This window comes from Rhea americana, unplaced genomic scaffold (genome assembly GCF_003343005.1).
Source record: "Rhea americana isolate MKP2758 unplaced genomic scaffold, rheAme1 scaffold_6, whole genome shotgun sequence".
Lineage (NCBI taxonomy): Eukaryota > Metazoa > Chordata > Aves > Rheiformes > Rheidae > Rhea > Rhea americana.
In genome coordinates, this window is record NW_028186756.1 from 1,043,229 (window position 1) to 1,067,334 (window position 24,106).

General features: G+C 36.9%; 1 protein-coding gene across 5 annotated transcripts in view; it reads left to right on the plus strand.

Annotated features, from left to right (window-relative positions):
• Window positions 1–19,230, plus strand: part of ACSL4 (acyl-CoA synthetase long chain family member 4) — a 39,454-nt gene extending 20,224 nt beyond the window's left edge. For 3 of the 5 annotated variants that reach the window (XM_085319753.1, XM_085319754.1, XM_085319755.1), the window contains 15 exons: window positions 3,214–3,260; window positions 6,406–7,001; window positions 7,323–7,500; window positions 8,899–9,008; window positions 9,125–9,263; window positions 9,619–9,769; window positions 10,394–10,517; window positions 11,194–11,265; window positions 13,440–13,579; window positions 14,031–14,203; window positions 14,392–14,466; window positions 14,671–14,862; window positions 15,402–15,516; window positions 16,231–16,388; window positions 18,612–19,230. In XM_085319753.1, coding sequence (XP_085175879.1) covers window positions 6,651–7,001; window positions 7,323–7,500; window positions 8,899–9,008; window positions 9,125–9,263; window positions 9,619–9,769; window positions 10,394–10,517; window positions 11,194–11,265; window positions 13,440–13,579; window positions 14,031–14,203; window positions 14,392–14,466; window positions 14,671–14,862; window positions 15,402–15,516; window positions 16,231–16,388; window positions 18,612–18,769 — 2,136 coding nt within the window. In that variant the 5' untranslated portion in view covers window positions 3,214–3,260; window positions 6,406–6,650 and the 3' untranslated portion in view covers window positions 18,770–19,230. The remainder of the gene's footprint in view (window positions 1–3,213; window positions 3,261–6,405; window positions 7,002–7,322; window positions 7,501–8,898; window positions 9,009–9,124; window positions 9,264–9,618; window positions 9,770–10,393; window positions 10,518–11,193; window positions 11,266–13,439; window positions 13,580–14,030; window positions 14,204–14,391; window positions 14,467–14,670; window positions 14,863–15,401; window positions 15,517–16,230; window positions 16,389–18,611) is intronic. The other 2 variants (XM_085319756.1, XM_085319757.1) reach the window with 2 other exon arrangements.
• Window positions 19,231–24,106: the final 4,876 nt, after the last annotated feature.

Consider the following 24,106-nt stretch of genomic DNA (forward strand, 5'->3'; position numbering starts at 1 on the left):
CAACCTTCCAACCCCAAGAGATGTAATTAGCCACAGGATTCTTTTAACTTGTCTTATTATTTAATCGCAGGCTTCTGATCTGTAGAAATGTTCTTTCATTCTTGTATGGGACAAGATCCATTGCATTGGGATAATAAAAATTTGTAGACAACCATGTAGTATGCATTTGACTCTCTGCTGTCTAAACTTGCTGCTGCTTTCTGGCAATTTTGATGTTTCTCCATCTTTTCAGTAATTTCATTTTGAAATACTAAGTTCCTTCAGTTCTTCCTGGAACAAATTCAGGGCTAATAGATATTGATTAAATTCCATCCAAAAATTAACCATAATTAATAACCAATGTATTTATTCAGGTCTAGTTACTTACTTAATTTATAGAACTACCTTTTCACTTATAATTTGTAAAATGCTTACTATGGTTTCCAAAATGTTTAGGTACGTCTGAAATCTAGAGAAATTTGAGAAATAGTTGTTGCTTATTCATACTGGACTGTTTTGGAAGACTTCAGTACTTCCTGAAAGGAGTCAGCCTTGACTATTTATGCCAACAGCAGAATTGTGGCTCCATTTGAAGTTCATAAGAGTTCAGTTGCAGGGGAACCAGGATTTCCTCCAGTGGTGTTTAGTCTAAACTGAACTTCTTCTCACTTTGCAGATTCTAATTTTTCTTCACAAACTAGAATACCTCTCTTTTCTGCTTAGTGTCATCTCTTTTATTAGAAGTCTTTTTTAACATACTGAAACAATGTTCAAAAAGTTGCAAGTAACATTTGAAGTAGTTTGTAAATAAATGTTTTCTTCTAATTATGCTATTATATAGTAAACTGGATCACTAGCAAGGTTGGTAACACAAGAGGAAGTGCAATAAATGAGGAAAAAACAATAAAGGCTGTTACCATATACGTTGCTATTAAATCTTTATAGTGTTTTGAGCTTTGTGCTATTAAAGCCTTTGCTAGTAAAGATAATAATTTTGACTCCTATTTCTTTAGATTTTAAGTTACACTTAAAAATGCTAGTTGTGTTTTCAAATACTGGATCAGTTGATTCTGTATGCCAAAAATTTAAATGCAGAGAAGATAAAGGCATTTCCTTCTCTGTGAATAGTCACTTCCAGACATCTGAACCTCTCCCGCTCGCAACGATTGCTCTTAATGTAATCACAAAAGCTTATGCTTATTTAAAAGCTATTCTTGTAAAATAAATTTGAATATCTGCCTCTTGTTCCCTATGTTTTCTTAAATTTGTGAGAAATTATGAAAATAGGGCTGTCTCTTGTGTTCCAAAACTTGTGCTCTGATTTTGAACTTTGCTCGGTGGCCCTGGCTGCTGGACAAGCATGAAGGGTTGTATTTTATAGTCCACCTCTGAAGCTTTCAGTTGAGCCTGTCAAAGTCAGATTACGCTGAAAGAACATTTTTTTCATCTGTGGCATAAAATACGTCGGTGCTCGTATGAGCATTCATCTCAGTTACTTGTTTTCTACAGCAACCTTGTCCTGTAACATTTCTGTAAACAACTAGCATGTACCAGTAATAAGGAAAATATTGCCACCTCATGTGTGAGGTCTTTGATGTGTACGCTGTAACACATCCTTGCAAGTTACCATTGAGTTACCATTTCAAAATTGATGAGAAAACCTTACTCACTTGGGGAAATCCTTTGGAAATACTGAAAACACAGCTACCTAAGAAACTGCATTGGTTACTTTTTTAAGACTGTAGTCATGCCTGACGCACATTGATTGCTGTTGCTGGGAACATTCATTTCCTAATCAAGAACTGGAAGCTCTGTTTTTTCCAAAATGGATAGATAAGCTTCCAAATATTTTAGTTACATTGCACAATTAAGACAAATGATAAACTCTGTATGTCAATATAAAAGAAAGGTTTTGAATTTTCTAGTATTAGAACATAGCTTTATTTTGATAGTGATACTTTCAATATGTAAGCTACATTTATTTGTGAGGAAAGAGGGAGTTTACTAACAACGTAACTGTTGTACTTTAGCAGTAATATATATTTGGCTTGCCTTGAAGATACCCTTGATGGTGCCTCAATATGAATGTTACCTCTGTCACTCTCTTTCTCTCAAAGATTAATTAAACTTGAAAAARACATTGAAGGCATGAGACGTAATTTGAATAGCTAAGTTTGGCTCATAACCAAATGGAATTGGTATCTTGGTATCTAGGTATTTTTGCAAATTCAGTATATCAGTCAGCTGTGCATTATATTTAAAAATGCAGTAAATATTTTACTTGGCATGCATTTGGGATGGTCCTATTACTGATGAATATCAGTCTTACATAGTCACATGCAAGTGCCACTAAAACATTATTATGTTTCTTATTTGTTTAATATTTTAAGAGAAAACTGTTATAAGAATATTTCTTAAGGGATGTATGWCAGGGTTTCTGCCTGTAAAAAGTGGCACCTTAACTGGCAACTTAAACTCATGTGGGAGAAAGGATAATAAAATATAGCTAGTGTAAATGTCTGTTAAAAGCCTTTTGTATGTTAAACCATGTAGTCTGAATTATGCAGTAGACTTCCTAAAGACATATCCCTACATATACCTGTAGGAATCTGTTTTTTTTACTCTTGGAACCAGTGAAGCTTGGCTGGCTACATATCCTTGTTTTCATTTTGAAAATTCTCTTTTACTTCAATATCCAAACTCTGCTTCGTGGTCATTGTGACTGCTCTTCCGGACTGAGCTTGCTGTGGATAATCCTGAGTTAATGTTCCTACTGATAATCATCTGTCACAAATGATACAGATCTTGTTTTTCCTGCCGTGGGGTAGAAGAATGAATTATAAGGATTTTCAAGGTCCCTTTCTTGCTTCCTYTTTTCCTTTTTTTTTTAATGTTTTTAAAATAAGCTTTTGTGCATAGCTGTATTCAGAACACGTTTAAGTGTAAGTGAACGTTACACAATTTTCCCATTAAAATTAAACTCCTTTTGTGTAGCTTCATCTTTATTTGTACAGTGTAGTTTGCACGCTTAGTCTTCTTGAATAATATCATTACTCTCCTCCTGTATGGCTAGTGGATGCCACCGCTGTCAAAATCGACAGGCTATTCTTCAGGAGCATCATGCTAGAATTTCAAAAACTATTGGAAGTAATGCTTTCCTGCATAACTTCCTTTCTGCAGGGCAAAAAAAAAGCAAATCTCTAATAATTTCTTTGTTTCTGTATTTTAATATAGATCTAATCGAGACTGACTAAAACGCAGTCATCACTGTCAGATATCTTGTAAGTATATATACGTATGTATGTATATATGTTTGTCTGTTCTTATATGAAAATGTTCAAAGGTAAAATTCAAGTGTGTGTTTTTGTTTCTAACCTATCAAGTTTCTCCAGCTGATTTAAGTTTTCCATCTAATTTCTGTTAAAATAGAAGCCTTTTGAAGTACCACAACTGCGTACAAATTAGCTGTACGTTACCTGTTTAGAAACACTTTTTGAAGTATTCTAAGTAATCTGAAACTTCAGAATGGAAGAAATCAAACCTTAGCATTTGCTTATATGAACTTTTAACATAAATGGCTGCATGTGTACCAAATGTGTTTGTATGTGCAGTTATTTCAAGCATTAAATGTGATTTCAATAGTAGGTTGCCAGTTTTAGGACTGAGATCAGTAATTTTAGTAGCAAAATAACAAAACCAATACTCCTGCCCATTCAGACACTTTTATCAATATTTTATTATTTCAGGCAGTCTTGAGACTGTTTTGAACAGTCTCAAGATGTTTCTTAGCATGTTAGAAAATTGTTCCAATAAACCATAAGAGTTCATAAGTTAGTTTTCAACACTGAGTTAAGGTTTGTTGTTAAGTCAGATCAAAGACTCATTATTTAAACTCGGGCATTTCACACATGCAGAAAAGGTTGTTAAAATCAATAGAGTGCGATTTTTCTGAATACAGTCCTCCTCACGTGCAGTCTCACAATCCATCCTGCAGGCTAGTCAATTTTAAAGACTCAGTATTGACAATTAGTAGTAAAATATGAATTGAATATTGTGAAATACTGTACAGATCATGCCAGTACTGATATAGTTCATTGTTATGTTGTTGCATTGTACCTGTTCTTAGATGGGAACACAAGCAGGTCCCACTCACTGTAGATATGGTGGAAAAACAGGGGGGAGTCCTTGACCCAAAGGCTTCAGTTTGATTCCCTATTGCCCAGATGTAGTGGTAGTTTAATAAACAGTGGAAAAGAGCAGTGGAAAGATGAAACAATGGCAACTGGTGTATATTAGGAGACACTATTAGAAATCAGTAAAGCAAATCAAAGTGTGAAAGCATGACTGTTCCAGCTTTTTGTATCTCAGTAAATATTAGCTTTGTTATTAGCTTCTCCTCCCTTTCAGAATTAGTCAGTTCTGGTTTCTTAGCAAGTAGCTAGGGCTACTTGTGAAAAACTACTACTCAGCCAAAATAAAAGACATAGTACTGTCTCATTATTAAATTGTTTGCATAATCCAACAGGTCTGCTTTTTATCCAAGCCGTTGTGTTTTATAGCATGCTTTTTGTTGGAAAGTGAGGAGCAGTGAGCATTCTCTCTTTGGTGTTTATTTTAACACATATCATGTCTAACTGTCGATATGCACTGTAGTTTTTAACTAGTCTTAGCACTACTGCTGGCTTTTGTTTTACATATGAGCTTAACTGCTTCTTTTGGAGCACTGAAATAACTGGAATGAAACTATCATATAAGATTGGTAATATAAATCAGTGACTTTCATTTTAAAAAACAGCTTGGGAAAATAAAATTATATCATCTCTTATGAGAGGTTTAACTGTTGAGCAGTACTCTGACAACAAAGAAGTTAACTAAAGCAGAATAAGCATATCAATTTTGAAAAGAATACAGAATTCACGTCTTATAAAGAGGAAATGCACAGAATATCTTTTTTTCTGAACAAGTCTGAGCTTAGTTTAATACACGACACTACCAATATGTAGTTAATTTTATTCCAGAGATTTAATTAAAAATATAGCATGTTCATCGTGTTATCTTAAGTATCTGCAAATCTCTCACTTACATTACCCTAAACGGTGTTGATATTGGCTGCAAATGACTGCAGATGTTGGAATTTTTATTAAAAAAGGAAACACTTTATTAACAGATTTCTTGTAGTGAGTTAGCAGCAGCTGTCTTGTTTAACCTGAAATATTAATTGTAACTTCCCTCACCTGGGGTGGCAAATATGTTAATAAAGGTACATTTTGAGGTGTGCCCACATTCTTTTAATTTTTGATGTGGCCCTGAAAATCCTCCCATTTTCATCCATTCTGTTTATCAGATTCTGTCCATGAAAAATTGGGCTTTGCTACAAACTAGTCAACGTTATTCTCCTGTGTGTTTGAGGTACTGGTCTTTTGCTAATGCACCATAGCCTTTTGTTTTTCCTGTTGCATGCCCTGTTTGAGATGTGTCTGCATGCTGCGCTGATGACGATAAGTACCTACGGCTTGCGCGTGCCAGTGCAGACTAGTTCTAGACCTGTGGGCTACCCACAGCCGTGGTTTGGTAGGAAGAGTTTGGGTTTTCTCCACCTGCCTTCAGTCTTTGTTCAGGCCAGTTGTTCTTAATGAGGAATGATTTCTGACATGCAGACAAAATCTTGCCAAATTTGGCTTTACTTTAAATTGGATTAAATTGGTTAAATTGGATTCCGTTTTTTCCATATCTGGAGTCCTGAAATMCATATATATAGGAGTAGCTTTTGGGGGAAGGATGGAGGGAAACCTTTACAATACCTTTCTAAGAGTCTGATATTCATAGTAGAAAAGAGTAATTATAGATTAAAAACTCAGTTGCTGGGGTGAAGTTAATAAAAGCATTTTGGAATACTATATAGTTTTTAAGATTATAACATGTAAGTTTTTTGAGGGGTCTGTATCGAGACACAATTCAATCTGAATAACGTTAATATGGCATTCTGAAAGACAGTAAAGAAACCTACTGTATCCTTCCACTGTAATAAAAGTATTTAGGTTGGAAAAAAAAACAGCTGACCTTTACCCATAATTATGCAATTGTAGCATTACTCAAGTAGCTTAAACACAATATTATGATGTGAAGGACAGACTTCACCTCAACAGCCCTGAACTATTCAAACAGAGATAATGTGGAAAAGGCTCTGAAAAGTAAATATTTGTGGATGCAACAAACAACTATGGAAAAGGTTCTTTAATCTTCAGAACAGTACGCTGCTATATCATGCAGCCTCTCAAACCAGTTACTTCAGTCTCCTTTGTCTTGATGCATTTGAGGTGAAATCTTAAAGGACTGAAACTAATGGACTGATTATAATACAACTAATTTAATTCTTTTCTTTTTCTTTTTTTCTGCTTTCTGCTTGGCTCTGGTCTTCACCCACAGGTGTCCACTGTCGACTCTCAAAGGTTACTAAAATTTTAGCTGCTGCTTTGAAACAAAGCTGCCTAAGCTTCCCTTACTGTTGCTCTTTCCCACACCATACTGCACTGCTGCTTCTCTCTTGCCTTCTTCAGAGCTCAGGCCCCCAGAACACAATAAGAGACTTTTTTATAAATTATATATATATATATATATACACGCACACACACACACGCACACATATATAGACACATACATATATATCCGCAATGAAACTTAGGCTGGAAATATGTGCCATTCTCTTGCTGCCTGTGTACTTGATAATATCTGTGTACAGTATGCTTGTATTTATTCCGTGGTATTTTCTTACCAACGCTAAGAAGAAAAAGGCTATGGCAAGACGTTTAAAAGCTAAACCCATCTCGGACAAACCTGGAAGTCCCTACCGTTCTGTTGCTCATCTCGAGTCATTAGCAAACATAAATATTCCTGGAGCAGACACTTTGGACAAGCTGTTTGATCATGCTTTAGCAAAGTTTGGGAGAAAGGATTGTCTTGGGACCAGAGAACTACTGAGTGAAGAAAATGAAATGCAACCAAATGGAAAAGTGTTTAAAAAGGTAAAATTTATGTTTCTACTTAATTCTGATTTGCTTTTGGGTTGCTTTGTATCTTACCTCAACAGTACTCAGTAGTGCACTAGTTTGGGGGGGGGGGTCCTTAATCTTTTCTTCATTTTATGATATCAAAAAAATCCATTTTATAATACTTCAGTAACACACTACAGTGTGTGCTAGTTAGTTACTTGAAGAAAAATGAAAACTAGGTTTTTTTTTTTTTGTTTTTTTCGAATGAATTGCAATGTGTGAGCTTGTGGTATTTTGCACCAGCTTACATTACCAGCAGCTTCCCATCATCACAATTTTTTTTTTTCCCACCAGTTAATCTTAGGAACTTACAAATGGTTATCCTACGAAGAAGTAAATCAGAAAGTGAATCACTTGGGGAGTGGACTGGCTGCCCTGGGACTAACCCCAAAGAATACTGTTGCTATATTCTGTGAGACTCGAGCAGAATGGATGATTGCAGCACTAGCCTGCTTCAAGTACAACTTTCCTCGTGAGTGATAAACTTGTTTACGATTAATATATTCTAGAAGCATTTCTCAACACTAGCTTAGCTATTAAGTGTTTTGAACGTGCCAATTTTGTCATTATAAGAATTTAACAAATTTACTCTGCAGGTAGTCTGACGAGGGGGGTAGGGGAAGGGTTTTTTTTTTTTTTTATATAGTATTTTAGATGTTAAAATGGACAGGAAATTAAATTAGTGTTCAGTGGTCATTAAAACACTTTGAAGATGTCAATAGTTGCATTTTCCCCCCCAAACTATGCAATGTGTTGTTACCATTTTCTGTCTGTATCATGATGTACAAGTCTGTAACATGAAGTAGTTTTTGGAAAGGAGAAGAATGATAGAATAATCAAAAATCATATGCTATCTTCATGTCCAACACACTATGCCTGTAGTTTATTTTTGTTGACTTCTTACATTATTGTTCGCAATAGGCTGGCTTTCTTTTTCTTTCAGTATTAGTACTAGCTGGCTGTGTGAGATGGTAATTCAGAGTATGCAGATGAGCTGCTGAAGGGCAATAACATAAAAGCCAACATTGCTATTGAAATAGGATGAGGTGATCTTGATCTTCATACTTTGAGGGGGAGAAAATATCAGCTATATCGCATTACTCTCTTTTAGGCCTTCCACATGATCCCAGTTTCACAGGAATGTTAATTTCCTTTAATGTTCACTTGGAGGTTAGAGGTTGGGATAGCAGTACAATACTAAAGGAAGCTATTTTCTTCCAACACAGACGACTGGAAAGGGCAAACTTCTCAGTGCCTGCGAGCATTTACACCATCGCTGTAGCTGATCAGGGTTAAAAATAATCTAGCAACATGAAAAGCAGTCTAACACCTTAGTTTGATTCTCTGCCTTGCCCCCATCAATTGCACTGCGATGAGCAGGGTAGCTGACAGAGGGCTGCGTAAGYCGGCACTGCTGCTGAAAGAGCCACTTGTGAAAGCACACAGCCGTGCCTGGGGCCTGCGGTGATCAGAGCGTTGGCTCTCCCCCCACCCCAGAGCTCTGGCTGCAGAGAACTCGAAGGAGGAACCCAGATGTTCTCAGCTGCTTATTGTGCAACTGCTTAGTGCGTTTTTGTTGGATTTTAGTGGATTTTTTTCGTTGGTGGTGGTCTAATGACTTTTTTCTTCCACATAACTATCCTCCTCATTCCAGAGGTCTCTTRGGAGATAAAATTCTGATACAGAAAAATGAAAAGCAGCTCTATTTTCTAATTAGACAACTCCAAGGAAGCCCATTTTTTGTTTTTTCTTTTGTCCCCTGCCCCCACCCCAAATTGCTTTCCAATGAGCTAAAGCAAAAACCCTTGCATTTAGTATTACTTTGATGTTTTAACTTTTCTTTGTTGTTCTCCCCCTTTTAATGTAACAGTTGTTACTTTATATGCCACCTTGGGTGAAGAGGCAGTAACCTATGGTCTCAATGAATGTGGGGCATCATATCTGATCACTAGTGTAGAACTTCTTGAGAGCAAACTTAAGGTAAGGTAACTTTATCTTTAACTTCAGGTAACTTTGSTACCAGCTTCACCTATTCACAAACAACCCAACAATCTTACAGTGCAGTCAGTGCTAAAAGTTCCCTTTCTATTCCTTAGACTGCACTGCCAGAAGTCTCCTGTCTTAAACATATCATTTATGTGGATAAGAAGACTATCAATAAATCAGAATACCCTGAAAATATGGAGATTCATAGTATGCAAACAGTAGAAGAGCTGGGAGCCAAACCAGAAAAYTGTAAGTGAATCATTTCTTGGAGAAATAATAAGCAAAATAATGGTGAATTCAGAGCTAGATTAAAAGGTTCAGTACCTTTCACAGGCTATAGCTTCACCAGACTTTTTTTCTTTTTTAAAAAAGCAGATGTAAAATATAATGGCGAAAGTATCATGCAGATCAAGCGTTGTCTTGCATAAGTGTCTCAGTACTGACTTCTACATCCACTGCTGACCACTCAGCGTACCGTGCTTGCCCATGCTGAAGCACCTGCTCCACCCTAATCATTACATTCTCATATTGCTTAATTACAGAAATAATAATTTAGGAAGTACATAAGAATTAACGCGATCTATTTGTCTCTTGCATTTCGTAGCAAGTGTTCTGCCAAGCAGACCTGTTCCGACAGACTTGGCTTTAGTAATGTATACCAGCGGCTCTACTGGGAGGCCTAAAGGAGTGATGATGATGCACAAAAACTTGATAGCTGGAATGACAGGACAGTGTGAGAGAATACCTGGGCTGGGGTAAGAAACACTTAGTTGTCATATATATGGAGATTTATTGTCACTGCATTCATGAAGGATGTAACAGCTGAATTAAGCTGTGTTTAAGTCATTTTGCAGAGGGTTGTAAAAGCAGTTCTGAACTGATGCTGCAAGTTTCTATTAACTAACAGATCTACGTTTCTTTCTGAGAAATCTCTGTATTTCCTGGAATCAGCTTCAGTATTTTATTCATCAGTTCTCTTTCTACTCTTCTGTCTTTGAAGGAGACGATACTAGGACTGTTTAGGATTGCTTTAAAATAAAAATTAGAAAAAAATTTCAGCTTTAACTTGGTAACTGGGATAAATTCTCCCATAAGGAGAAGAAGTAGCAGTTAAGCGGCTGGGAAATTTTCATTTTCCTAAAAAACAAGGCAAAGCCTGGAATTTGCACTCACTGATTTCAGTAAAGTAGTGCTTTGCCCATTTAGTTTATAGACTACAGTTTTTGATCATACCYTTTTTGGATGCAGAAGAATAAAATCCACTTTGATTTAAATCTTTCAAAAAGTAGTAGTTAAGCACACCAAATTCTTGAACAGCRTTTAGCATTCTTAATCCACTTATGCATCACTGTTAATGAGATAATCCTTTCCTTTACTAGGCCCAAGGATACTTACATTGGCTATTTGCCTCTGGCCCATGTGTTAGAACTGACTGCAGAAATTTCTTGTATTACTTACGGTTGCAGGATTGGATATTCCTCTCCACTCACGTTATCAGATCAGGTAAGGGAAAACTAAGCAAACTTAAGCATTCCTACACCAGGTGAAACTACAGCAGCAGATCACACCAAATAAGTTTAATAAAATCTCTGCATTTACAATATTTAAATCTAAAAGAAAACCTAATAAATGCTCTATAGCATTATCCAATGGAACATCAGGATATAGAACAGCTATTAACAGACTAACTGAACGCAAGACTACCTGAAGTGATTTTAAGTTTTTAGACTCACGTTATCAGTTCTTTATTTAGTTACTATAGATCTACTTAGTTCTTTGCATTTTTCAGTTTAGCAATTATGATAAAGTAAATTAAGCTTTCAGAAGGCTTCTGTATGTTTTGCTGGTATAAAGATTACATCAGACAAAAACTGCTGGAGGAAACAAGGGGAGAAAGCAAGTACTTCAGAGGGAAATAGAAGAAAGATAKACAGAGTGGAATTGTTTTATCAGGTAGGGCTTGTAAAAAAAAATCTGATACTTTGGTTGATGTTGGTTTTTAACCACTACTTTTCTCATTGCAATGAAAAAAAAATTAGGCAGGAAATACTTTTTGGAGGGGCATGGGATTTAAACAAATTATATGGTAGTTCATCTTCCTCTTATTTTTAGTCTTCTTCTGAAAAGCTGCTTGGTTTTTGGCTTCATAAATTTACATTTTTTTTCTTCTTTATTACAGTCAAGTAAGATTAAGAAGGGAAGCAAAGGAGACTGTACTGTACTAAAGCCCACACTGATGGCAGCTGTGCCTGTGAGTACAGGAAAGCTGAAGATAAGTTTAGCAAAATGGTTCTTTCTACCTTGTTCATGCTAACAAAAAACATTTATGAACATTTTTTCCTGCTTAAGAAATTGTCACTTTAATAGGTGGGTAAGAAAGTAGAACACAGAAATTTGTTATTGATGCTTAAGGTGAGTATTGATGCTGCAGACGTGAGCACAAGAATATACTAAAGCCCAGATTTTTTTGATGCGTAACTGTGAATGTTAGTAATTATAAAAGACATTTTAGTAGACTATTGATGCAACAATATGATACGGAAAGTCTTGGGCATTCACCACCTGAAAAGTTCTTTTTTGCACAGGAGAAAGTAGGGCAGCTTTGGTTAACGTGGACACTTTAAGTGTGTAAGCATCTGGCTGAGCTGGGGAACTCAGCAAGTTAAGCTGAGCTGCTGTAGTTGTTGGTGCCTACTCTCAGTTGCCTCATTGCAAGCTAAAACTTAGCCCAAGTCTCTTTACTGTCCTTAGCCACTTAAATTTATTTCCTGTGGAAAATAACTTCAGATCAACTGTATGCTAGACTGGTAGTAGACACGGTAAGTTTTAAATCTATATAAATAATCTCTTCACAAAAGGAATATATTTTTGTATGTGCAAAAAAAAAAAAAAAATCCATGCAAACAACTTCATATGAATTAACCCAGAGTGTGAACAGTGATAATGCTGAAGCATCTTGAAAAAACTCCCCAAATGTCTTGACTCTACAGACTTATCAAAAAGAAGYTAACAGGAAAAAATTTTTTGAAACAGGTGGTCCATTTTTAATTGATAGCACAGAGGACCTAGAGTTCAACAATCTACAGCAAAAAAGAAGGRAAAAAACTTCAAAAAGCCCAGTACGAACACCACTCTTATCTAACACAACAACTTTGAAGAACTGGTTTAGATTTCCTGTATACAATACCAGGCTATATAGCCTGGTAACTATGCAGGAAAAAGATCTGCATGTCATCAGTGAAAATGTAACTATCCAACAACAGCTAAAATACAAGCCAGCTGAAAACATATGAGAAGTAAGACCTGCAGACCGAGATAACTTCCTATATTAGTCTAATAAAACTGGCCTAGTATTTTTCTTCCCAGAAGTGCTGTCCTGMTTTTTATCTTCAGATCATACTACTACTACTATTATTAGAACATATAAAGAATGAAATAAAAAATAACCATAATGAATTCCAAACACACAAATATTTCTAAATATTTCATGCTAACAGAAGTTTGCAATAATTAATGGCTCCTTCTAGCCTTTAATTCAGAATACTTTGTTGTGTCACTAGTCCTTCCAAAAAGCTACATTAATCCTGCTTTACCTCCAAGAATTTGCCTTTTAGAAATATTAGATATTCTGTAGCTAAACTGAGCTGAAAATAGTTTACTGTTTCTTTTTAAAGTTCTAATTTGTGCAAGTCCAGATCATGAAGATTTGAGGGAATGTTTAAAAAACTAATCAGACCAGTTTCTATTAAGACTTTAATATTTTCTCTTTAATATTTCAAAATAAATAATTTTTCATGGCTTTGTTTTCAACTACTGTACAGTAATTTGATTCTTGTTGCAAAGCATGCAGTTGTAACAGAGTACAATACTATGAAATACAATAATTAACATTCAGACGGTAAAGTATTTAATAGAAGTTGAAGGACTGGCTCCATTAAGTTCTGTATCATTTAATGATTATAAGCTTGTTCTTTTAATTGAAATAGGTATTGTGTCCTCTGATATTTTTGTCTATGATAGAAYTGTGGTTTTTTGTCAGGTAAGCAGAATTACTGCAGCCACAGTGCTTTCAAAGTTGAAAGACTTCTTTTGGAAAAGGAAGTGATGAAATGAACGTTCCCTTATGCTTCCCTATTGCCATGGATAAAGCACTGCATCAGGACTCCTAAGTGTTACTGATCTTGCATGGCATATACCAACCTTTTGCAAAGAGATTTAGTTAAATCTGAATTCAAGATTTTGTAAATCAGTTTATCGTATTTTAAATACAGTTAAAGTATTCTTGATAATGTAAGCAATATATCAACACAGCAAGCTTTATTACACTGTAGCATGTTACCTCAAATTTGTAGCTGCTGCTGGTACAGAATTCTATGCGATAGAGATTGTGTGGTAATTTTCCTTACCCTTTTCAACATCTTGTAGGAAATAATGGACAGAATTTATAAAAATGTCATGAGTAAAGTTCAAGAGATGAACTATATTCAAAGAACCCTGTTCAAGATAGGCTATGACTACAAATTGGAACAAATCAAAAGGGGATATGATGCACCTCTTTGTAATGTGTAAGTATAATTCATAGTCCAAATGCACTTTTCTTCATGTTTTAAGGAAGTCTAAAAGAATAATCTAAGCTATCTGACATCAGATAGTTCTAATCAAAGAAGCAGATATGATCTAATGACTAAACTGAAATAATCCAAGCTCTTACCAGAAACAGGGAGTACATACTTAAGAATAAGAATGACTGAYCTTCAGAGCAACAAATGACTAGTTATTTTTCATTGTATTGCTTTTTTTAGTCATTAACATCRGGTTGTTTCTTTAGTAAAGTTATAGGAATTCTACTATCTTCAAGAGCTACACAAATAACWATTTTTTTTACCTTCCATGCTGTCCATTAGTATCTACGAATGATTAAGTTATTTTTAAGGTTCTAGATAAGAAGGAAGAAGAAGGTTTCTCTCCAAATGAGCTGAATGAATGATTTTTAAACAAATTTTTCCTTCTTTCAAGACTATTGTTTAAAAAAGTAAAGGCATTACTAGGAGGGAATATCCGTATGATGCTTTCTGGAGGAGCACCACTCTCACCTCAGACACAAAGATTCATGAACATCTGTTTCTGCTGTCCTGTTGGCCAAGGCTACGGATTAACAGAAACATGTGGAGCTGGAACGATTACAGAAGGTAGTTAAGATGTTTCTATAAATACATACCTTCAAAAAAAAATCTTTTTTTAAGGTAAAGTCAGAATAGTTGTAGTTCCTAAGTGCAATATAGTAACTTGAAATAAGCTGCCATCCTATTTTATGGTTTACATGTCTATTTCAAATGACAAAAATCTCTGTATTCTTCCTTGTTCTTCTCTCCCTAAGTTACTGATTATAGCACTGGCAGAGTTGGAGCACCTCTTATTTGTTGTGAAATTAAATTGAGAGACTGGCAAGAAGGTGAGAGCATTATATCTTTTGACCTCACAGTAACTAATTTATTATTGCTTACCTTGCAGTAGTACAGGAAGTAATTGTTTATTACCTTTTATAATAATCATTAATTTGTGTGTGCACAAAATTTAAGCAAAATTTTCAAAACATTTTCTTGGCAGCAAAATACCTGTCTTGAAAATAACTATGTTTTGGGTTTTTTTGTTTTAGGGGGCTATACTAATAGAGACAAGCCTAATCCTAGAGGAGAAATTATAATTGGTGGGCCTAATGTCTCAATGGGATATTTTAAAAATGAAGAGAAGACCTCAGAAGATTTCTCTGTTGATGAGAATGGCCAGAGATGGTTTTCGACTGGAGATATAGGGGAATTTCATCCAGATGGGTGTCTGCAGATCATAGGTTGGCCTCACTTTTTTGCTATTTCGTTCTATTACAAGATCTTGACAAAGCATAATAAGCATGTTTTTAATCCTGTTGGCTTTGCCAGGGGCTAACGTAGTTAGTTACCTGCTTGTAGACTCACAGTGCAAAAATGTTCCCATGGCTACAGGGAAATTTGGGGAATTATACTGTTTCCTGTGACATTATCATTATATAATTTTAGCACATAGGATTTGAAAAATAAGCGTAAGATCAGTTTTCTGTATTAACTACATAGCTTAAGAATCAGAACTCCCATCACTTTCGTACAAGTTGTGTGACAAGAAGCATAGTGCAATACAAACTATAAAGACTTCTGTAAGAAAGTTTCCAGAATATATACATGCTCATAGCTGCTTTATAATTTGAATAAGATGCTGTAACTTTTTTGTAAGAAAAGACCTGCACAGCACTGCACAAAGTATGTAACATGTAGTGGCTTTACAAATGAGTCTGTGAAAACACAGAAGTCTGAATGCAAGAAGCCTTTTTTCATTGTTGTTACTTTTGACTCCTAGATCGTAAAAAAGACTTGGTAAAGCTACAAGCAGGAGAGTACGTATCTCTGGGCAAGGTAGAGGCAGCACTGAAGAACTGTCCATTGATTGACAATATCTGTGCTTATGCCAAAAGGTAAGAGTGGTATTTAGATACTCAATTTAAAATAAAAGGGTTCATCTGACATACAGTTTCTGACCCTGTTCTCCAACAATATACTACAGCTATCTATGGTTTCCCATGAACAACTCCGCCACTTGAGAATTAGTTTAAAAAAAACCATCTCTGAAGTAGCACAGGCTCCTAGATTCCCCAAGACGTGAAGAATGGAGAAATGGCTTAAACCTTCCTGTGCATCTCCCCTATCTTAATTCATTCTAGTTCCATCTCCCTCCCAAATGGGTATAATCATATTAAGCATGTATTTCGGCCTTCTGTCAGACTACTAGAGAAAGGTTAATCTCGGCACTTCCCACCCAATTCAAAGCTCTTCCGTGCATTTTTGAAATGCTTCTCCTTCCTCCCCCTCACTTACACACCCTGTACGTGGAGGGAAACTGAAAAGAACTAGCTAGATACTGGATGTACCAGGGAGCCTAAATTATGCTGTAACTTAACGAGTACACATCTAAAAACGACACTGATCAAATGCTTTAAACAACTTAGAGCACCTTTGATAAATCACTGACTGTGAAGACCTGGAGTACAAGAAAGATTTGCAGGTGGTGGGGATAGCTACYGTTCTGAAAGGACTGGAATGGTATAGCTAATATCAAGCAAGCGTTTTACTCTTTGAAATTGAAGCCTTTTTCCCCTCCCCTCCCTCCTCCCTTTGGCATCTTGTGTTAGTGACCAGTCTTACGTGATCAGTTTTGTGGTTCCTAACCAGAAGAAGCTGATGGCATTAGCTGAGCAGAAAGGCATCACTGGAACCTGGGTAGATATTTGCAACAATCCTACAATGGAAGCTGAAATACTGAGAGAGATTAAAGAAGTGGCAAACAAGAGTAAGTAGAATGGCATATGGTGCTAGCTAGGTGCATGGTSATTAGCCAGGAAAATAATTTGTTATCATTGCTTTCTTCTCTCTATTCCTTCTACCTGCCAAATTTAGAATTCAATCAGAGACAAAGAGTATATCAAATTTACGCTTATGATCCTATAAATTGGTATGTTTTTTTGGTCAGCTTAGCTACTTTATCCTTTTTTATTTTCTAAAAATTCTGAAGTTTTTTTAAATTAACTTCTAGAGCCAGGTTGCTTCTATAGTGCAGTTAGAATAAGATCCAACGAGGCTGTCAATTCGGAAGGGAAATTACAAGGCATTTAGTAGTAAGAAAATGAGTTAAGCGGGAGGGATCAAAGCTCTCCTCCATGTAACTTTGTGTCCTACAGCTTTGAATAGCAATGTACCTTGTATTTGTAATAGCTTAAACCCTGCTATTCTTTGCTGCAGTACTGAATGATTAAAAACTTGCCTGATCAATCCTTCATGGGGCTGAAATACTAACAAGCTTTCTGGAGGAAAAAAAAATAATAGATCTCTAAAGCACTTGACACCGCATGAATGAAGTAAAGTAGTAAAATAGGACTTAAGTGCATGCTAAGCACTGTTGCCTATCAGATTTTAGAGAGGAGAAACTGAGAAAACAAGAATAAAGGGCAATTTTAGATGTTGCTTTAAAAATATACACACACACACATATACACATATACACACACACACACACACACACACACAACACTGTAGGTCTCTGACTTTGGTTTGAACACTTTAATTCATGGTATTCTACCATAAACTAGGCAAATTACTATCCATCTAGTTTTGTTTCTCCAAAATCTTTACTTAAACATTTGTCTTTTAGTAGTAATCTATTATTTAGATATGACTTATTTTATGTGTGAAACTTGTTCCAAAAGTACTTTAAGCAGACTGTTCCGGATTTTTTTAGCAAAACACTGTGACTGATCACAGGCAGGCATATATCTAAATAGGATGGAACAGTGACTGCCTGTACCAGGCTGCAGCTGGACGGAATTGCTCCCCAGGCGCACCTGCGGCCCAGGTGCCAGCTCTCCGGCCCTTGCTGCCCCCTAGAGGTTGTGCTGCTACGAGCGGTCCTGGCAGTTCAGTTCCAAGTGTTGGGGGTGAGGGGGCCATTACAGCCCTAGATGCAAGAGCTTATAGGGCTTTTTGCGAAAGTCCATCAAGTATTGTACACGTGCAGCAGCTCACGCCCCTATCCGCACTGTCCCTCCCCTGCTTCCCAAAGCACTTACTCACCTCCTGCCCCGCTGCCCTGCTGCCCGGGCAAGAGTGCATGTGCCAAGCCACTGCTTCCAGCTGAAGGGAAAACAAGTAATGTAACAAAAATACAGAGAAGCCCCTTCGCTTTGAACTCTAAATAAACTCCTAGGAAAGAAAGATATGGGAAAGAAGCTCTCAAGCACATACTAAGTGTCCAAAAAAAGTTCCCAGAAATGAACTTCTTAAGTTATAACTTAAATACAGAATATCCAGCTACTCTGAGTCAACTCAGTCACTATCATGTTCCTAAATTAAAGACACTTCTAGCTTGTGAAAAAGCCTAGAGCTCGAGTGYTGCAGCTAGGCTGGGCTGAGGTATGCAGCATACATAGCGTGTGGGATCACACGCACACGTGTACAGGGGCACATCCTGTGTTTATACACCCACTTGTATGTGCATGCTTCCACAAACTGAGCCAACTATGAATTGCTGGAATGGTCTACCAAACYGTCCCACAAACACAACTTAAATGGCTCCAACAAGCATCACATAATACTAGCAGAAACAAAGTTATTTTCAGCCTCTTATTCTTAAATCTTGTATCCCATTATTTTTAAATCGCTCAGTTCACGTAACCTTTATTGCTAATAACTTTGTGATAGATTTCAGCATATCCTCTTRTGACAGTCTCAGACCTCCAGGCTATGAACTCATTTGTTGCACACTCTAGACTTAGCACTGTCACATCCAATACAAATTGTAAGTACACTATGTTACTGGAATATTTACACACTAACCAGTACTGAGCACTGGTAAAAGCTTGAACTTACATGTGTCCTTCCTGCAACCCACTTTCAGGTTACTTAATGAAGTAGGACAGCATACCACACAAGCTACAGAGCGCTTGCCTTAGATTTTTAAGTAGTATGAATAACTGTTTCAGTGTAATCACAGTCAAATTCTTGTTTCTTGTCCCTCCAGTGAAATTAGAACGGTTTGAAATCCCCATCAAAGTACGGTTAAGCCCTGAACCATGGACCCCGGAGACTGGGTTAGTAACAGATGCCTTCAAGTTGAAAAGGAAAGAATTGAAAAACCATTACCTCAACGACATTGAAAGAATGTATGGAGGGAAATAAACTTTTGTGTTAACTAGACAGCTGTGCAGAAGTTCTCGTAACTCAATTTTGGATGTCCTTGTATACTGTAGATATCACGTGTTAAAGAATACACAAAATAAATAGATGAATGTTTATAATCTCCCATGACAACAGCAGAGGAGAAAGAAAAATCTTAGACTCAATTCCTAGTTACTAGCAGAAAACATTTATGCTCTTCAGAGTTTCATGTGATCATCTCTAGTTTTGAGGTGGACACAATTATGTGAAGCAGTGTAACAGGTCAATGTTGTTATTATTGTTCCTCTAGCATATTTAGTGCTTTCATTCCTCTAATTCCTACTGAAGTCTGGTGTATACTTCAATCAGGAATATTAATGCAGCTGTGGTGATTATTATATCACAGTAAGAAACTTCGCAACAGAGAAAAATATTCAAAGCTTACCACTCTCCTTAAAAAAAAAAAAAAAAAAAAAAAAAAATACCACTCTCCTTAAAAAAAAAAAAAAAAAAAAAAAAATATTAGTCAAGAATTTGCTAGAGGTCACTAATAATGCATTGCTTGAAAATAAATGAGTTCTTCTGCACATAAATTAATATCTTGACTATTTACAGTGCCTAGAAGAAAATACAAAGTACACTTACTGAAGCAAAGGTGAACTGAAAAGCTTTCTAAAAATAAATTATTTGACACTTCATTCAAGAGTGTTGAATCCTATTTCAACTTCCAATTCAGCAAATACATTTTACTTGCCACCATATTTTAATTCAAGCAGAACTTTCTACTAGGGCATGCAGCATAAAAGACAACTAAAACTTATATTGCTGCAAGCAATACTGATGTGAGAGGAATCAGCTGAATGCAGAACTTGCATCTTGGCTGGCCAACAGCAGTGAAATTCATGGACAGTTGCCTCTAAGCAGATTTGTAACATAAAGGAGAACTTCCTGGGTTCAGAGGTTGTTTTTAAGGCACTGATCCTCCAGATCTCTACACACACATATATATGTAATATTGTAAACGTAATATGCTTGTAATATTCCTCATACATACATATATATATATATATATATATATATGTATATATAAAGGACTATTACAAGTAACTCGTATGTAAGTTACAGGATTGGAGTGTAAGATGACAGTATTTACAATATGGTAAAGTATTTCTGTTCACCTTTTAAATACTGTAACCAAAACAAGACAGCAGAAAGCAACAGTAGTTTCTCTATTGTCTTGTTTTACTTACAGAAAAGTAATGTCTGGCTGGAGATCGTTGTTTTAAGGAACTTGTAAAAAGGGACAAATCACTATATAAAATTCATTATTTAAAAATGTTCTTTTAATAACTGGAAGTTGTAGGTGTGTGGAAGTGGGAGAGTAGGGAATAACTTAATAATATTTTATCACTTTGTGTGCAGTATCCTGTACTGTGTCTCTTTTGAATTGTTAGTACCTGAGCTCCTGCATCTCTGCTGGCTCTTTGCACTTGAACCATAAATGCTGTAAGAAGTGGAAGTTCTTGATACTGTTCTACTTTGCACTTTTCTTATCATTTTATATATGTTGCTTACATTTTGTACAGGTGTGGCYCTCAACTGCTCTATATTATAAATTCCTTTTAAAGTATCTATTAGATTTCTTCTATTCCTAATTGTGTTATGTATATGGCTAAAAATTGGTATTGTSACTGTACAGAAAGAAAAAGGTTTTGTAAAACACCTCTCTTGAACATACTAGCTTGCAACTTCAGGACAAATTTATCCTTTATTAGGTACATGTGTATTTTTCTTTTCCCCAGTTCAAACAGCTTTCAGCAAAAATAAATCATGGCTAGAGCCTGGTTAACCAAACTACCCCTTCTCCTTGGGACCAACTTCTTTTCACTTTCCCATGTGTAGCTTCTCTAGCCAGTCCAGAATGAACACCGCCTGCTGATCCTGAAAGGGCCCCGAGGGGAATGGGAAAGAGCAGATCTAATGCTGACTGCTGCTAGCTGCGCATGGAATTACAACAGTCACTAAAAGGAACCAGGAAAAAGCTTTTCTAAAAATATATATATATATTTTAAAATCACATACACTGGTTTATGAATACAGGAAATACTTCTCATATAAATAGCAACTTTTTGGATGATGTCCTGGAGAAGGTTACCAAGCTTTCCACATCTAAAATTGGTCACTGTTAAATAGCCTTTAGATAGTCTATTAGCATCATAAGAACTAAACAAATGTGAGAAAGTTACTTGCACTTCAGTCTTTGCAGGTTTATGATTTTTTTTTTAAACCATGAATGTATTTATATGAAATTTATTTTACCTATACTGCAGTTACCCTGTGTCTTGGTGACTGAGGATTGATTTTATAGATACATACATATACATGCACACGTGCATGCGTGCCCACACACACACAGACACACAAACATTTCAAAAATTGAATACAGTTGAATTGGTTCAACAAGTTTGTGTTCTGAAAAAAATCTTTATATTGCGTAAGTTGTCTTCAGTGACTGTTCAACACTGCATATTCTCTCCAAAATGGAGCATACCTTAACAAAAACAGGTTAATCAAAAGAAGGAGCAGTTAGTACATGCTACAAAGGGTGAAAGCTAGGCTGATTCCAGACTTGTTTATCATTCARTAAACTAAAGGGGGTAGTGCTGCAAGAGACACTTGATACCCATCAGCTTTTTAAGCATTTGGAGGAGCTGGGGTCAGGGGGAGAGGGGAGGGATTACACCAGGCTTGCTTCATGTCTCATCTAACACTATATTTGTAAGTAATTTATTGCACTTCAGTAAGAACTTTATCCTCATTTTTAATTAATTCTTTTATGCTGGAACTTGTGGAGAAGGAAGAAACAGGTGATGTGTGAGGAAGTGGTATTTTCCTGACATTGTCGCATCATATGAAGTAACAGTATATGGATACAAAAACCATTGCCCAGTGGCTATCGATGATACCTATGCTTGACTGAAYGGACACACAAAGCCAGAGTGAACAGTGCGTGTGTACGAAACCTGAAGGTGCCGGAAAGCTCACAGTAGCTGCAAGTGCAATATTCAAAGCTGTATCCACAAGCTTGAGACAGTCCAGAAAGAAACAAAATACAGTTTGGGTGCATTTGACACATGAGCACATTTAGGCATACTTGGATATAAATACAAGATTCACTAGGCAACAATTTTTGAGGGAGAAAAAGGGAACTACAGTATATTATCAAACTGAATATGAATCAGCAATGTAACACTGGAAGGAAAAACAAACAACAAAAAAACAAAAACAAAAACCACCACCCGTGTTCACAGGCAAGAGTACAGATGATTCAAAGCAAGGCTACTCACTACAACGAGCTGCTCAGCTGTAAAGCSAGGGCCAGCTTAGGCCCTCTGTTTCGGGGAATACATAGGCTACCTTGAGAAAGCCAGAGCGCCGCTTCCAGCACCACTGCTGTTGCTGCACCACCTATGAGAACGCTAAAATCGTYGTTTGGGTAGCTCAGGAGAGGAAAGGAGCACGGCAAGCTGTGATTAACCATCAATGTCCCACAACGCGTTGAAGGAAGAAGGCGGCGTAGGTTATACTAAGGGACATTTATGATTAGATACTTCAAAAAAAAAAATCACTGACCTTTTAAACAATTCTTATTAAACACTAACTGTCACTTAGGATCTCTGCAACTGAAAGTTCTCAGAGCCAGCAAAACGAACACCTTTACAGAGCAGCTTCCAGACCTTGGGTGGGACACGTAGGAGCAGAACATTACTGAGGGGGCTTACAAGGGAGGAAAAAAAAAAAATAGGTCTACTTACGAGAAAGTAATGAATTACTCCCATAAGAGCAGGACACGTGCTACTTAAAGCAAAGTCAGTGCAATGTTAATGTCCATTACAACTTCAGTTTTAAGCATAATAAAATGTTGTACTGGTGCGGAGAGCTGCCTCCCAGGGAGGCCGATATACTGAGCTGCAGTTCACATCAGTCACTTTCTGGCTATACAGATAGGACATAAAGCTGGAGCTGAGAATTCGAGCTGCCAATTTTCAGCCTCCCCCCAAAAAATAGCTAAGAAAGAATACAATCTATTTGAAACTGTCTAACAATAAATCTAACAATACTGATATTTTGCAATTACATATACTGCAACGACAAAAAGAAAAAATTCTGATACATGTAATTCTTTTACTTACTGAGCCTGCCTAGTGGCTAGGCACTGTACATGAATTATCAAGTTTCCTTTTGGAGACTGAAGTTTAAATGTGAGAARCTTAAAAATAAATAGAAGTAACTTGAAAGTAGAAAATATTTCTTCTTTCCAGACTTCTTTGCCACACTTACTTCTCCCGCATAAGAGGATGCAACAAAAACGCTTTTCAAAGTACAACCAGGAAAACTTGCAGATAGACAGCTGTCTGCTCATAGGGACTGCTGAAARATGCACGGAAGGAAAACTCCGCTAATCTGCAGTAGTGTGAATTCATCTGGATTAGGAAACAAAACACATTTCCACTTGACTCAGTGCTGCTGCAAAGTGGATTACTGATTAGATCTGTAAACACCACCACACCACCGGATTAGACCAGCCACCGAGGAATAGGGCTTGACTACATGTAGTAAGTGGTTGTTCCAGGGTCATTTTCACTTAATTTGACACGAATGAGTTCTGACAGGAATGGGGTGGTTTATTTCTCTGCACCAGTGCTTTGCTACTGGGACCTGTAAAGCTTCTTGTGCTTGGGRAGAAACAAGCCTGGAACAAAGTCAGTCCCACTGCAGGCTGGAGGCTGACTAACCAGTTCGTTTGGCTCTTCCTGACTCCACGGTCTGCACAAGCACACAGCTGATCAACTAGGGACCGGCAGGGCAAATTACCTGTGTTAAARAAGTATAGTCTGATCTCTGTCCCATACACTAACTTGGACAAATACAGCTCTGTGCACGCTCTCTAGGGAGGAAGCAGGGGCAGCGGCAATTAGCAGCACTTCCTTGTGCTCCGAACCACTGTTAAGTCTCTTTCTCACAGGCTTCTGTCAAACATATTTAAACACAAAACCATCCCAATTACAACCTGGGGTAGTGATTCCCTCGGTGCTGCAGCACTTCACAACAAAAATCCCAGCCCTGAGAGGGGCTGCTAGAGAGTTACTTGTTTTCACACACCTAGCACAAATCTTTCCTTTGGGCATAAATCAATTTATTACTTGTGCTGCTCCTCTTTAAACCAGGGTCATTAACAGCCTGCGTCTGAAATGCACCCTCCCAACTGCGCCCCCAGCTCAGGGCTACGGGGAGGGGCAGGTCCCCGCCGCCTGCAGAGCCCCCGAAAGGCCGCATCCATCTGCTGCGCCCGCAGCC